General features: G+C 46.8%; 1 protein-coding gene across 1 annotated transcript in view; it reads right to left on the bottom strand.

The window, feature by feature from the left end:
• PLPP3 (phospholipid phosphatase 3) overlaps nt 1-16681 on the bottom strand; it is a 45012-nt gene that overhangs the window by 9029 nt on the left and 19302 nt on the right. Inside the window, exons 2-4 of the mRNA XM_066555833.1 lie at nt 11570-11727; nt 6157-6440; nt 5114-5171 (exon numbers count right to left, since the gene is read on the bottom strand). Of these exons, the coding sequence (XP_066411930.1) occupies nt 5114-5171; nt 6157-6440; nt 11570-11727 (500 nt within the window). The remainder of the gene's footprint in view (nt 1-5113; nt 5172-6156; nt 6441-11569; nt 11728-16681) is intronic.

The following is a 16681-nucleotide window of genomic DNA, read 5'->3' as shown; positions in this document are numbered from 1 at the left end:
ACTTTTGCACAGTCTGGACATCTTCTCAAATCTTTCCACCCCACAAGCTTGGACTAAAAAAGTAATCTAGAGGTGAGGGTGCAAAGTATCAATTAAAAATTAGCAATAAAAAGCAAACAGCAAGTTTGAAGATACAATAAAGTAGGCACTTCTGGGGCTGAACTGTGTCCCTCCTGTGCAATCTTCAGCGCTGGAAAAGAAGCAAAAAGCAGTGTGGCACCATAGGGGATGTGCTGGGTGTCCCCCAAGTCTCCAGCACCCAACTCACACCCACAACTGTGTATCTTGGAAAACTAAAACCCACAGGTTTAGTCCTGTGCTCCTCAGACATTGCAACACCAGTGTGAGGAGCTCAACTGAGTTCCTTTTACTGCCACAATAAAGGCCATGGAAAAACTGCTCTTTATTCCCCATTCAGAAGGACAAAAAAAAAAGCATAACAGCACTCCTCCTATTCCACAGGCATTTTATGAGCATGCAGTGTTAGAAAAGCTGCTCTCAAACACCAGGATCACCTCAATACTTTTAAGGTAAGACTTGGGGTACTCCAAACTTTGCTTCTGCCCTCGGTATGAAAGAAAAACCCAGTTAATACGACAAGGTCAAGAAGTGAAAGAAGAATTTAGGGGCTGAAAGGATCAGAATTTCCCTAATGCAGGAATTAGTGCTATTACCAAGAAATGGGAAGTTCCTGGAAATTTATCTGCAAATCTGCTTATGAAGGTGTTTTTGCTGTTTTGGTGGGGTTTTTTTCATTTGGTTGGTTTGTTGTTTTTTTTCTCCTGGGAGAAAATCTGAAATGCTGCCTGCTACAGACTGACAGATTTGGATGGGAATGTGGAGCTGGAATGGAGCCCTTCCCAGGAGGGGGTGGAAGAGCAAGACCACAACCAGGGTTATTTCCACCACAGATCATCACAGGGCAGCAAAAACCAGGAGCACCAACAGGAGCAACGTGGGAGAAATGGGATCACACAGAGTGGGAGTTATTTGGAGTTCCCATCCGCTGTCTCCTGGCAGAGGCTGGGTTACCACAAAGCAGATGGCTTGAGGGATGTCACATCACTCTTCCTGTGCCAGGGGACTTCCACAGGGCTGCTGGGGAGTGCCCACAGCCACACACAGCCTCTGAGCAAAGCCAGGAGGAGCTGGCAGGGGACACAGGCTCAGAGCAGCACCCCTCAGCCTCCCGGGGCTTTCTGCTCTCCAGAAATCCCTTCATGCTCTCCTCCTGCAGGGCTGGACTCCATCACCCCCTCAGGCACACCTGGAGTTTCCTTCTGGGAAACAGCTGGGCTTGTTCCTGGCTGTCTGACCCCAAGTGACCTCCTTCTCCATTCCTGCACCATTCCCTCTCCAGCCCCATCTGCAAGCAGAGTGGTACCCAAAGTGCTACAGGGCCAAAACCTCCCCACCCCATACTCATCCCAGTGTAATGCACTGCCCTGGCTGGACAAAGCCAGCTGGAGGCTGGGGAATGCAGAATTTGGCTTTTAGCACCAAGCTGGCCACAAGGGAAAGACAGGAGATGGGCAAAGACCTCTCAACCTGTGCTGTTTGCCTCTTCCCTGCCTTTGCTGAGTGCACGGCACCCTCTCACTCCACCAGAAATATCCCCAGCAGCTCAGTTCACAGCTCAGCCTTGGCCTCTGATTTAATTCCATTTTATTCTCTTCCTTAGGTCACCACTAAACTCAACTCCAAGTCCACAACCACCACAGAGGTTCCTTCACTAGGGCACATCACTGCTCAGCTGTACCAGGGCACCTTCTCCACCCTTCAGCAAGGAGCTCCAGGGAGAAGCCTCACACTCCCCTGACACATAAACCCAGCACCATCTCTCATTTTCCATTTACACCAGCAGAACTCACCACAACCCATTCTGAAGCCTTCTTCCTCACCCACTGACACATATTAAATACACAAGGTTTGCTTGCATTTTATCCAGAATTAGCCAATGTTACTGAGGGATATTAATTCAACTTTCCTGATATTTAAATTTAGCTTTTCTGCGCCCTTTGTGTGATTTCAGGCAACTTCATGCTGCAAATAAATCAGCATTATGGTCTCACATGCTCCAGGGGAAGGAAAGCATCCACTGCTCCCTGCAAAGACTCCCCCACATCCACAGAAACGGGACAAAGAGGTGTGGGTCAGCTCCAGAGGGCTGCATGGAATAAGCTGTTCCATACCTCCTCTTTCCTCAGCCTGCTATAAATACATATTACAGCTCACTCAGCCAAGGGGTAACAAAGCAAGGAAAATTAGGACAAAGAGGATTACCCAAGAGTTATTTCCCCTTTTAAATTTTTTATACAAAGGCCTGATGTTAATTGAGTATTCCTGGTGACAAGAAGGCTGCGAGAAACTTAGCCCTGAGGTGTCAGCATTCAGAACTAAATCCCAGAGGATTTCACTGTGTTGCAAGTGCCTTTCCCTGGGACTTTTCCCTCAAAGCCCTCCAGGGCTTGGCATCTATGAATGTTTTCCTGCTAGGAGCCCATGGATAGCACAGGGTTCTGCTGCTGTGCCAGGAAATGGGGAAGCTGTGGTCACTCAGCCACTGCACACCAAACCTCTGGACAAATCCAGCCCCAGGCTGCAGGCAAAGCCCTGCGGGGTGCGTGGGAATCCATGGATCTTCTCACAGCCTGACTGGAATTTTCTGGCACCCGTCTCCACCAGGTGAAGCAAACTTGAAAACATTTTAATTCAGAATGGGCTCCGAGAGCGAAGCCAGGGAATGCCAGGAAAGGCGGGAAGTGACTTATCCTTGAAATATGAGGTATTGTTCAACCAGGAACACGCTCGGGACACGGCTGACCTGCCAGGCCTCTGCAGGACACGCTCAGCCCCACAGATCCCCCAGCTCTGCAGCAGCTCCTGGCACACTGCTGCTATCCAAAGTGTAGGCAGCAACCTGCTGCAGCACAGCCCTCACTTCCCAGGAACAGGGGAGCACCCGTTTTGTCTTGATTGAGGTGGTTCCCTGATTAAACCCATCAAACACACCTCCTGCAGGCACCGGCATGGTGAATGCCATGTTTCTAAGCAGGCTTTCAAAACCCCAACTCATTCATTGAGGTGGGCAAGACAGCAGGGTTTATCTTGCATCAAATAAAATCCCTCTGGCTTACTATAATCTCCTTTTTCTTGTAATTATTTTTTTGTTATTATCAGCCTCTCCAATGTGTCAGATTTTCTGCCTCCCTTTTTCTATGAGATTTCTCTGTCAGGCTTTGGCAGTGACCAGGGAACTGGAGTGATGGGAGAGCAGGGTGCTGCTAGACAAGCTGGAATCACTGGATCATTTAGGTGGAAGAGAGCCTTAAGATTGTTGACTCACTTGTCTTGTCTCAAGTTGCCTTTTTCTCCCTTCAATTGATCACCAAATACTTGATGTAATTTCTCCTGACTTCTTAAGACACAAGGCAACTGGACAGCTGGTCAGGCAGAGTCTGCTACCAGCCATATCACAGTTTTGGGACAAGGTGAAAATTAAAAATAAAATAATTTAGAAGGGATTGTCCCCTGCATAGAGAGGGGCAAGTGGAACAGCCTGTTGTCCTGGGGAGTGTGGGGCAAAGTCTGGTGAGTGCTGACAGCTCAAGTGCTCCTATATGGGGACAGGGAAGGGCAGCAAAGAGACCTGAGGCATCACACAGGAGCTAAACACCACTTCTAAAGCCTGCTGCAAAGTTAAAAACAACATCAGGCAGCAGGCACTGGTGCAAAGCAGCAATGAGAAATGAGCCCTGCAGGTTTTCTGTGCATCCTGTGGGAACTTGGAATGCACTCTGCAGTTTTGGGGTCTCTGCCCCCCAAGCTCTATATTCCCATTTGTTTCTCACCTGCTCCAAAAGTCCTGGAGTTTCAGAAAACACACGAAAAAAGAAAGTTTGTCCAGAAACCTGCAGCAAATAGGTCAAGCCCTGGTAGAGAAGCCATCACCACCTTAATAGGGACCGGCAGTCCTTGCTGTTCCCAGATGCTGGGCTTGAAAATACCTCAGGGCTGACTTATCTGACTGCCCAGAGACCTCCCCAGAAATAAATGACTGCCCTTGTGAGCGATGGCTTCCAAACTCAGCTCAGAAAGCTTTATGATAGGCTGAGCCTCCTGTGAAGCATCACCAAGGCGGCTCTTCATTGTAATAACTGGGAGGAAACAGCCAAAACAGTCGCTGGAGAAATTCAGAAGTTTTCCAAGAACAAAATAAGAGGGAAAACAAAGAAAGAATTTAATACGCCGCCCACAACTGCCTGGAAAGCCCAGTGATTCAGTTACAGGAGTTTGTCACAGGGAAGGGGATCCAAGGCTGAAAAGGCTGGAGGGAGCAGTGGCCACTTATCTTTCTAGAGGGTAAGGGATGGGGGGAGCACTGCTGATAGATAAAAGCTCATGTTTCATGTTTTTATCAGTGCAGTGCTGTTCCTCTGCTTGCAAATCCAAGATTACCAGGGACGGAGGAGGAGCACAAATCTTAAAAGCAACACAAAACCTGATTTTTTATGAAATAAATAACTTGCAAAAGAGGAAAACCAGGCACAAACCCCTCAGAAGGGTGTGTGTGTGTGTCCAGCCCGTGTGGGCAGCGCTGCCTCCTGCAGTCCTAGCAGGAAGCACCTTGGCAGCCACCCCGGCCCCAGCCCAGGCGCAGGAAGGGCAGAGCCATTTCTCACTGACAAAGGAAAACAAGTCCCAGCCCTCCCCTCCGGAACCAGGCTGCTCCACCTGCTCTGCTGGCACATTTCGGAACCAGGCATCACCTCCTGACATGGCCATGCAGCACATCCTGCCCCTCCATCCATGAAACATTCTGCCTTGCCCCAAACTCTCCTCAGTGTGCAAACAGGCCATCCACAAATGTAGCAGGATTTGGATTTAATTGCCACCTTGGCCACATCCCAAAGCTGCACACACACAGCTCAGTTATCATCCCAGGAGTCTCTGTCCTAAAAACCACAACAGCAGCTGAGGGAGGATCTTCCCACCAACAGCTCAGACTCTTCTTTACCAGCCAACTTCCCATGTCCAAGGCTCATCCTGCCATTACTGCTATGGAATGTGGGATGGGGGACAGGGGATCAATCAGCTCAGTGAGGTCACTTACCACCAAGTACAGCATGGTGTACAGGGAGAAGGACGCGTGCCCGGAGAAGAAGGATTTCCTGCGAAACAAAGCAGGTGCTCAGAACCAGCCAGCACAATCCTCAATATCACAATTCCCCCTATAATACGGTGACTTGGCATCTGAGGGTGCCAGAGCAGAGGGACTCGCAACCCCCAATCCTTTGATTATAAAACCTCTGTTATCCGCCCTGCCTGCTGGTGAGGCAGAAAGCAAACGGATGGACAGGATGCTTGCATTGTTTGTCCCTTCCTGGCCTACTCAGGGGACAGGAGTTATTTCCAGGATAACCTAATAACTCATCATCTCGCCTCAAATAACCGGGAAACCCTGAAGAAATGAGAAGAGAGCAACTTCTCCAGAAGCCTGATTGCAGCATGAGGAATGTGCCCCTGGCAAAGTCAAAATTGGGCATCTGATGGATGTGATAGAGCTCCAAGGGGAGGCACTGGCAGCCCTGCCTGTGTGGTGGAGCCTTTCCTGAGGAGAAGCTCTGCTGTGACACACGGGACAGCTCGGGCTGCTCACCATGAGCTCAGCTCTGGGGGTGAATTCCCACAGAGAGCAGCAGCTCAGGGAAACAATAGTGTAGCAGTAAAGAGAAAGGAAAAGAAATATTGTTCAGCTGAGTACCACACTTCCCAAGGGAAACTGCTGCCCACTGGAAAACGGATTTATGGCCTTCGCAGAAAAAGCAGCATTTCATAGAATCCTAGAATGGTTTTGGGCTGCAAGGGACATCAAAGACCAGCTCGTTCCACCCCCCTGCTATGGTTAAGGACAGCTTCCACTAGACCAGGTTGTTTAGATCCCCATCCTAGATGGCATTCTGGGATTGGGCATCCATCCACAGCTTCTCTAGGCAACCCACCCCATGCCTCACCACCCTCGCAAGGAAGAATTTCATCCTAACATCCAAACTAACCCCACCCTCAGTTTCAGATTCGAATCCTCTATTGCAGACAGAGAAACCCAAGCCACATTTAGCGTCAGCAAGCCTTGGCTCTGGTGCCAGGGGCTCTCACCTGGCTTCCTGCACCCTGCTGTCGTTCCCCCTGCAGGTGTAGTTCTGGATGTAAACTCCCTTGGCGCAGTTGATGGTGGAGAAATCCAAGTCACAAACCGCCAGGAAATGCGGCCGCAAGCGCCCGACGGACACTTTGGCAATGTCTGTGAAGGACTGGCTGATGGCACAGCCAAAAACAAAGCAGCCCACTTGCTTGTAGAGAGCTGCCACGTAGGGGTTCTGGATGAAGGAGCGGGATTTCTCCTTCAGGTAGTGGATGCGGTAGAGCTCTCCCGTTATAATCTGTGAGGGAAGCACAACAGAGAGGTCAGAGAGCAGGAAAAACGCTGGGCAAATGTCAGTTCTTAACTTCCTTTCTGCCTCTGTCAAGGTTGGGATTGAAGCTCTGGAGATAGTATTTCATATTCAGGCTCAAATGTGTATTATTTCTTATCTATATTATGGTCTTACAAGTTGTGAGTTGTACAGCCTTCTACAAAATGGCTAACCATCTTTCTCTACAAGGTCTTTTAGGGCTAAATTATCCAATTAAGAAATTACACCTGGATTATTTTTACTTTTAACCCAATAACCAATCCCTCATGTCCTGCAATGTGGACTTTTCTGTCCAATTACAAACACCCAAACCCAAGAAGAAGAAGGTGAAGAAGAAGGACCAGCCACTGCCCTAAATCCTCCATCTTGCCCCATATATATTCCTATATTCTAAAACCTTAAACTCTAAGTTTTCCACCCTGTGATACTACACACTCCTATTCAAACTATACACCCCTAATACCAGCTCTATCATTCAATTTTAGAAGCCTTCTCCGCAGCCTCAGGTCAAATACAGCATTCTCTTGAGGGTCTGTGCCTTTCAGCACAGAAAGTTTAAAATTCTCAGCATCCAGGGCTCCAACAGGCAAAAGCAGGGCCGGGTGTGAATGCAGGGCTGAGACAGCTCTGAGATCTCAAACCAGGAATCTGGTTCTGGAGTGAGGAAGGAGAAGCCATGGCCCAGTGTCTCTCCATCCTCCCCCTCGTCCCTCCCAGTGCTCAACATGTTGTTTATGGAAAAGTCCAATAAATGAAACAAAAGAGTAAATTTTGGGTTAGCACACTGGCATATCTTTACTGAAGTGAAGTAACACCCCAGCATAGTGGGAAAAGAAAATTGACATAAACCAGATAAAGAATTAGTGTGTGTTGGGAAGGAGAGGCCAGACCCACTACCCTCTTGTCAAACTGATTTTGGAGGAAAATAAACCCACATCCTGCTTATCTTCCTCTCTTAAAATCATTAACACAACAAAGGAAGAAACAGAAAGCCCCAAATTTTTCAGATTCTGGCCCAAAACTTGTTGCCAGCAGACCCAATTCAGACCTCTCAAGGCCTCCAAAAAGTCCAGCTATTTTGGGGCATTTCAAGGTGTCTTCCCATCACATGGCAGCAGATTATGTTTTTCTTGTGTCAGGGGTGCTGAGGTTTGACAGTATCGCCATAAATCACTGTCAGGGCGCCGAGGATCCAACTTCTCACACTCATGACTCTTAAGAGGCAGGTTAATGAAAATCAGGCTGTGAAATGAAGTCCAAATGTCTCACCTCTCCCAAAGAGCCAAAGATTTAAATTGTTCTCCGTCACGCTACACACCTAAATTTTAAGCTCCAGATTTACAGCTTTAGGATTTCATTCATTACTCTAAATGTTTTTATACCTGAGTAATATATCGAGGCAGAGGTTTTGTGGGGTTTGTTTCTTTTTTTTTTTTTTTGGATGCCCCCTTGTCCCTGCCTCTCTGTAGTCACGGGGACTGTGATATGTAAAATTAACTGTCAAGAAAAATGCCTTCATGTTAATCCCTTTCTGGAGCAGCCAGCAATATTCCTCCCAGCGTGGCAGCCTGCCAGCCATAAGCAGGAGACGAGGCTCCCCTGTCTACCTTTTTTAAAAGCTTGGCACAACCTTTGGAAACTAATAAACTGGAAAAGTATGGCAATTAGACTAAGAAGAGTTGAAGCTGTATCATTGTTTGAAGTCACTCGTACCGGGGCTTGGAAAAACAAAGGTTGACCTAAGGCAGCTGAAATTGCAGCTAAGCAGGCTTTATCAAAGAGAGATACAACTGTAATAACAGAAAATAAATGCCAAGCTAGAGCAGGCTCTGCTACCATGCACAGAAATTCTTTCAGTGGCTGCACCACCATTTGGGGTTTACACGTCACAGCTGAGATTTGCTCTTGGAAATCTGGTAGTGACCAAGGATTGTTTAGGGAGCTGCATCATTTTAATCCTCACAGTCTCCAAAGACCATGGTTTATCTCCATTTTGAACCTCTTTTTTCCAGCACAGGAAATCTACTGGCATGAGGCCTGCAGAGGGAGGTTGTCCTGGATGGACACAGAGGCTCCTGCCCTCCCAAAAGCCTAAATTCACAAGAAGGGGAGCTCTGAGGCTCAAAACTCGTGGCTTTCACAGAAGGAAGACCAGACAAATTAAGGATGATATCTGACACTGGGACATGTGCCATTACTGCAAACTCACACACAGATCCACTCAAACCTGAGGCTCTTGGCCTGGGGAAAGGCATGTGACCATTTTAAACAGGGACCAACAAAAGTCTGGGGATTAATATTTTTCTCTCACCGTTGGTGGTCTGGGTAATTGCACACATGTAGCAGATTGTAAATTGGAGCCTTCACTCCCTCACTAAAATGCTGCTGGGTACCCAGGAACCCTCCCCAGTTAGTGAAAGCCATGGATCAACTTAATGAGTAGCTAAAAATTGGGTAAACTTGGTTTTTTGGCAGTGCTGTCCCAGATAAAGCAGGACGGTGAAAAACTAATGCAGCACAGATGTGCACAGACTGGAAGGACATCCTGAAAAGAAAACAAATTGATATTTTAAACATATCAAGCTCTTCTCATTCCTTGCACTCCTGGCGAGCCATCCACATGGGACATGTGCCATTCCCAGGTGATGGGCACAATTCCCTGGCACACATATTTTAAAAAGCTGGTCACTAGAGAGAAGCCAACATCAAATTTTTCTGTCTGTGAATGCTTTTTGCAGACTTTCAGTTGTCAAGTCCATTTTATTGTTATTATAAGCTATCACCAGCAATCCAATTAGCCTGTAATTACTTTTAGAGCTTTTCTAGACACTTGCTTTTGGTGTAACATTCTCTGTGCTAATCACATTGCAGCATATCACCTTCAACTGTAAAACAGCCAGCTAATCCAGGTGTGTCACTTAGATCACCTAGCAAATTAATTTAATTAGGAATTTTTCATAGCCCTTCAAGACCTATCAGGTGTGGGGACATGGTACCACAGCAGTGGTGCCCCTACAAAGCTCAGGAGTGTCACCTTCCCCTTTCCACCATCCAAGGGACCACCAACATCACACCAACCACCTTCTAGCCCAAAGTGCAGTCAGGAGAGAGGTGAGAGTGCACAGCCCAGGGGCATGAGCCTCTCCAGTGCCATCTGCATGGACATTTGCCTGAAGTCAGTAAATACACAGATATTAAAACCAAATGCATGTCCTCTCCCATCCTGAAGGAAGCAAAGGTCTCTCCTCTGCCGTTTACTTAACAAACTCTCTGGGTGTCCTCAAGCCACTTAAAACATGACCTGGACCTTTTTACCCCAGGCTAGACTGCCTGTGTCTCCACGTGAAGCGAGGGTGTGGAATTTTGGCTGCTCCATCCCAAAAGCCAGCTCCCTGGAAGTGCTCATGACCACTGCCCTGCCTTCCAAAAGAGCCAAAGGAGCGCACTCAGTGCTCTGTGGATTTGGAAGGAATTCCTATTATGCTACAGTAATTCTGGTATCTGGGTTACATCTGAAAAAAGAGGTCAGGCTGACTTGAATTTTCCATGCAGGCTGCCATAGCAAAGAAATCTGTTGCTTCAGTTCCTCGTTAGCCATTTGTGTCACTCAACAGCAAATAACTGAGCTTTTGAATTTACCTTATTAAGTTACATTTGTTGTGGGCACAGCGAAACCAGGTCAGAAACATCCAATTCTTTGGGGATTTTCATTCTCTTTTAATTGACCTGCTATTTCGTGGTACAGAGTTGATGGATCACACAGGCAGCTGATTATGTTTCCAGTTTCTCTTCCAACTCCTGTATTTGCCACTGCCTCATTAGGGATCAGAAGCACACTCTGCATGGAGCTGGCGTGCCGATAGCTCCGGCAGTAATGCGAAAATGAGAGGCTTTTTCATTTCATTTTTATGGCTTTTCCACACTCAGGGGTCATTCACCTACGGGGGAAATTCTGCTGTGTTTATAGAATTGGGGGCCGGGCACCTTTTGGGCTTGTTTTGGGGAGGAAGGGGGCAGAGAAACAGGGCAATTTTGGGGAACTGCTTTGCTGGATGTCTATGTGGTCAGGGAATGATGGAGAGATGAGGAAATGATGGAGAGATGAGGAAATGATGGAGTTATTCACATCAAACAAGGCTGAGGATGGAGTATTACCAAAGCAGGCATTGTGCCATCCTAAAATATCTATTGCCCATGAAAGGAAAGGTGAAAGGAGAACAAGTGCTTCTGACTTGTCCATTGCCATCCCTCCTGGCTGAAGGAGCAAGAGGAAGGTGGCACTTCTGGGAAAGCACCTGAGCTGTTCTGGCAGCAGGTGAGAAGGAAAAAAATGCAGGTACTTTTCATAGGGGAATTTCATCTTAGCTGGAAATGTTTAAGCAACAACCTGGAGACAGATCTTGTCTTCTGCCCCAGACCAAGCACATATGGGCATCAGGAGGCTCAACTCATGGGCTGAGTTCAGCTTTTTGGCTGGCAAATAAAACTCTTGCCATGCAACCATTTCCTAGCACAGCTCTAGAAAAACTGGCAGAAGGAAAATGAAGAGGCATTGGGAAGGTGGGACATTAACTACATTTTACAGCGAGGACCCTGGGAACATGCTCCCCATGGAAGGTTTTAATTGTCTTTTAAAAACAGCTGTAATATGCAATCTCTTAAAAACCTAATACTAACCTGTTAAATTTTCCAGGCACTGGTTAGCTGAAAAGATGTATCCTTTCTTTGTTTTTTAAACCTTATAAAATAGGCAAATACCACGAGTTATTTGAATAGTGACAAACCATGCCAAATCCTTACTGACACTCAAGTGTTTTTGCCTCTACTCTGAACTCCAACTGGAGGGTGGAAAAGTTCTTGTGAAGCTCACAGACTTGCCCAAACAGCTTTGGGCCTGTTTACAGGCTTCAAGAGTAATCTCATTCCTCTCATTACAAGCTTTCATTTGTAAATATTTGCAACTCCACGCTTACAAAAGTCAAACAATCCGCAGAGGAGATGTGCTCCAGTAGACACCGTGGCAGCATTAGCAGGACAAAGAGGTGCCAAAAAGCCCCTGCTGGGACAGAGGAGGAGGTTCTGGAGGTGGGACTCACCGCGAGGATGGCGATGAGGATGCCTGCAGCACACAGCACCGCGTCGTTGATGGTTTCCACGTTCTTCTGCGGGTACCTGATGCTGTCGTCGTCGCAGTAGAAGCCCCTCTGGTAGGGCTGGATTGTGCTTGTCTCAATGATGAGGAAAGGCAACCCGGCTACAAAGAAGGGGAGACAACCAAACCCATCAGCAATACAGGCAAAACCGAGCAGTTCACAAAAAAACCCCCAAGATTCAACTAGAAAACCCCTTGCAAACCACGCACCACCTTTCCTGGTGCTTTTCTTTCCATATTGTTATCTTTCCAAAGGGAACAGCATTGAGATTTGTTTTTCCAAGCTGCTCTTGCAGGGAAAAAGCATCTGCTCTGTTATGGTTATCAGATGTCTGCGCAGCCTGGTTCCAGTTAAGCCCTGTGCGCTGCAAATATTAACTTACAGGAACAGACCCCTGGAGCAATCCCTCTGCAAAAGGCCATGAAAGCCAATCTGGCACTGTCCTCCGGGGAGGGCCCGATGCTCCTCCGAGTGCGCCGGGCAGAGCAGCCCAGAGCTGTGCAAACAAACACGGCAGGATCGAGTATCCGCAGGGCTTCTCTCCTCCCCGGCCAGCCATTCTCCATCCCCATCACTTCCCTGCCTTTGAAGCCTTCCTTGGCTCACTCCTCTTTGTATTTACAGGCTGTATTGACAGTTTCCTGTTTGTACCTACTATTGCACCAACCACGTGCTTTGGGCAGCTGTGGGACACACATCCATGCAAGGACCGGAGCATCCACAAAAGCTGATGAACTCCCATCTGAGCCTGTTCACCTTCAGTCACAACAAAGCCACGTGAAATCTGGATTTTAAATACTATCTGGGAACCTTCTGTGCAGGATTGCTGTGTCTGGACAGCTTGGTTGGATCTTTGCACCAGGCAGGAAGCAGATCTGCTCAAGACCACGGGTCAGGACACACAGTATGGGGGGCACACCTGGAAATTGTGGCACGTCCACAACTCCCTATTTTTTAAAGTTTTTCAGACAAACACAGCACTGCCTCAAACCTAGTAGGGTGTTTCCAACCCCAATGTCACCTTGGGCAGGGCACCTTCCTTCCCTTTGCCTCAGTTTCCCCATCCATCTTTGCTGTTAAGCCCATCATCGAGAGGAGCACTACATCCCCACAAAACCAAGCCCCAAATTCCCTGAAACCCATGTTCAGAGTAAATCACAAGCCACAAGGTACAGGAAACCCTCGTCCCACTTGCAGAGCGAAACCCAGGTAAGGGGAAAAACAAATGCACAGTGGTTCCAGCTGTCCTTGGGCCAAGACAACAGGTCTCACACCCAGATCCTACAGAAGGCATTAGGGAATACTTGTCGACCACTAACTTGCTTAAGTATCTGTGGGTTTGTTTACACAGCTAGCACTCAAAGACATCAGAGGGTTTTTCCTTCTAAAATGAATAAAAATAATAAATAAAAAATGAAGCGCTGTTGGGTCTGAACCAAAGCTGTCCACGGCACATTTGTAGTGAACACCATCTGCTAGATGTGATTAGCCAGGGCACCATGCACGTTGCTCAGAAGTGTCACCAAAATAATGCTCTTCATGTTCTCCACATGAACCACTCTCTGGATTTCACTTTGCGCAATCCCCTTTGGCTGCTTTTCCTATATGTTAATGGGTTTGCCTAAGCCAGGATTACTACAGGGTTTTGTTAGTCTTAAGAAAAAACTCCATCGCCTGCAAGCAGGGACAACACATACTGAAGTGAAATTTTCAGGTACTCCATAGTGGTCTAGGCCACTGCTCAGGGCCCCTTTCAGATCCTCTCAAAAACTCTGGAAATGGGTCAATTGCAAGTTCTGGGCCCTGATCTGCTTGGAAAGGCAGGACAGTTTCCACCACATGTGTGAACCAGCAAGGAACAGCTCCAGAACTGCCCGCCCCGCTCAGATTTGGTAAATAACACCGGACATCTCGTGTGAATCCAGCTGATCTTCATTCCACGATTTAACCGTTTTGAAGCCCAGCCAGCTTGGCCCCAGAAGCCTGCCTGTGATGCCAGCAATCCCTTTTTAATGGGCCACTTAAAAAATTCTTAAAAAATCCTTAGGTTTCCTGGTGAGGAATGGCAGGGGAGAAGCACTAACGTCGCCGGGCACGATCCGGATGAACTTGGGGAGCAGACACACCACGGTTACGTGGCTCATTGTTACTCCTCCAGTTCCTCTTGCTAATGGCTTTCACATGACAGGTCTGTAAAACACATGTTCCCACAGACAATAAAATACATCTGAAAGCTAAAACCGGCCCTAAAAAAAAAAAAAATTTAAAAAAATAGAATTAAAAAAAAAAGAGAAACAATAGTGTTCCTATATATTCTGTGAACCCAGGAATAATAAAGATTTGTTTCTCCTTCATTCATTGAGCAGCTTGGGGTAGTATTTCCGTGTTTCAATTATATGTACACTTGCCACAGCTATAATAAGAGTGTAAGTGACCTATATGGGACACATTTTCATAAAGCACATAGGCATAGTTTGGAAAATCCAATGGGTTTGTTTTCTCTCCTACAAACTTGTGGTTTAGTGGGAGATTGCCAATCAAGTCTTGATATTTTTCCAGCAAAACACTAACCTCAGATTCCCTTTTTTTTTTTCCCTTCCCCTCCCCTTTTTTTAACATGAGAAACATAAACACACTCCCTATAACTGAGTGAATATTACTTAGAAGACATAACATGCCTTTGATTTTGAGGGCTGGGTGAGAGACTGCTCCTTCACCCAAGGAATGGAGGACCCCAGCCCATGGCAAACAATAAATTGTGCTCAAGATGGCTCTTCTTCCACGAGGTTATTTCTTGGAGGACAGGCTGTCTGAGGGACTAGGTCACCACCCATATTTTTTTTGCCAAGGGGGTTCCAGCATGGAGAAACCTGTGGTGGTGCCAAAAGGCTGGCAGAGCATGGGCTATGCAGAAAAAACACTACAGAGGGAAGTCTGGAAGGAGACAGAAAATTAAACACAGGGAGAGATGCCTTTGGGATCCCTCAAACAAAACACCACAGAGACATTATTCACACTAGGAGATCTGCCCGAGGCAAAAGGATCCAATCCAGAAGTGGGGCTTACAGCCCACACACCTTGGAAATGGAAGGCAAGAAGAGTAGGGCTGTACTGTGAGGATGGAACATCTGTCCTCATCACCTCTCCTGCCCCAGTCTGCCTCTCTGAGTCAGCATTTTAAGAGGGAATTCAGAGTGTGCATCCCTGGCTGCAGATCTACGGATTCAACAGCTGAATCCCATAAAGGTGTTGAGTCTTAGACCTCCACCACTTCCCATCCCTACACATGGTACCAAACTACTGAGGACACAAGAGGTTCACTTCAGGAAACAGTGACTTGCACTGAAGTGAATGACAGATGTACAGGGCAGGCAGAAAAATGACACTGATTTTGGGGATGCTCACTTTTCTCCAAAAATAGTACTGTCTGGTCATTCTGTCATGTGCAGACCAACTGCAAAATCTTTAGGAATGCTGCAGAAGGGCCTCACATCCTCCTTAATACTAGTATTTCCATGCTGAGAAATGACACAGAAGCCTGTGGACCACGTCCTAAAGCATGGACACAACACTGGCACATCCAAAGGGAGCTGTGCAACCAGACTGCTACCCATCTCATGGGAAACTAAAGCATAAAACAAAGGGATTTGCTTCTTCCAATGCAATAAAGGTAAACAGTGCTGAAATTACTTTCTGACCTGCAACATCCTTCCCAACGTGATGGAAAGTTTCTTTTCCTCGTACAACGGGGATTTTTTGCTTTAATAACAGAACAAGGAAATCCCAACCACAAGCTTTTATCCAGCTCTGCTGTAAGAGATCAAACACGGCTCCAAACCATAACAGAATTCTCTCGGGGACTGATCTTGCCCCATCCAAACAGGATCAGCCCTGCTCCGAGTGGCATGGAGCAGGTGTGGACACCGAGGAATTGTGTGAGGCACTGCAGGATACTGTGGGGCTGGACATTGAAAAATGATGTTGCTTTTGTTGGGAGGAAGTCCAAGTGACTTGGTGACCTCTAACTGCTGGTGTCCTGCGCTAAGGTATTTCAGAGCAGGGTTTAAATTTATTTGTCTTTCCATTTAATAAAGCCAATCGAGTTTGGAAGGCTAGCACCAAGGAAAAAAATATTCCTTTCTTTGGTCAGCACCTTTATGAAGAGGCAGTTAATAGGCAATAATCCTGGGAAGGCTGGCAGCTTGAAAGCTAAAACCCCAGCACCAAGCCTAAACAAAACCCCCGTGTACTCTCTGACCAGCTTGAAATGTGCATAAAAATCAAAGGCAGGAGAAAAAAGGGCTCTGTGTTGGGTACAGCACTTTGAATCTTAGAGTCTTTGAAAAGTTAGCACTTGTGCAGATTTAATAGGAGGAAAAAAAATTTAAAAAGGGGATAAGCTTTCACTGGCCACTCATCAAAAAGTGGAAGGAGAGGAAGACAAGAGGCATTTGGGCAGTAACCCACCCAGGCCACTCTCATCTTCCCAGCCCAGCTTTCACCTTTGCAGCAAATTAAGAACCATCACCACTTTCTCCTTTTTAAATGTCTGATTTTGATGGGGTTTAGGGGTTTTTCCCCATTAAATCTTTGTTCTTTAACCATGCAGGTCAGTGGGATGTTGCTGGCTACCTCAACAAAGCAACAGTAATTTCTAACAAGTATTCCATGATGCTTTTACCTGCCACTGTCCAGACCCTGGGTGTTCTTAGGGTTTCACTAGATCAGACATCTACCTAAATAAGTGTAAAAGACCATTAATTAATTTGGCAGGGCTGAGTGGGGTATCTAATTCCTTACTCAAGTCACACTGTAAATATTTGGGTACCTACAAGAGACAGGCTCTCTATTTGAAGTACTTAGTGGCTGATCCTGGGTACATACAAGCCTTATTTGGTTTACAATATTTGTACATATTTAAAAATGCATATAAACTAGATTAGGCTACGGTAGGCTTTTATTGGGGCTTTAAAAGTTGGCTTCCCAAAACTTTGAGAGAAGAGCTGCAGCACTGCAAGGGCAGCCTTGGCAACTGCAGCGAGAGCGAGCAAATCT

This window comes from Molothrus aeneus, chromosome 9 (assembly GCF_037042795.1).
Source record: "Molothrus aeneus isolate 106 chromosome 9, BPBGC_Maene_1.0, whole genome shotgun sequence".
Lineage (NCBI taxonomy): Eukaryota > Metazoa > Chordata > Aves > Passeriformes > Icteridae > Molothrus > Molothrus aeneus.
This window is presented reverse-complemented; position numbering and strand designations above follow the sequence as displayed.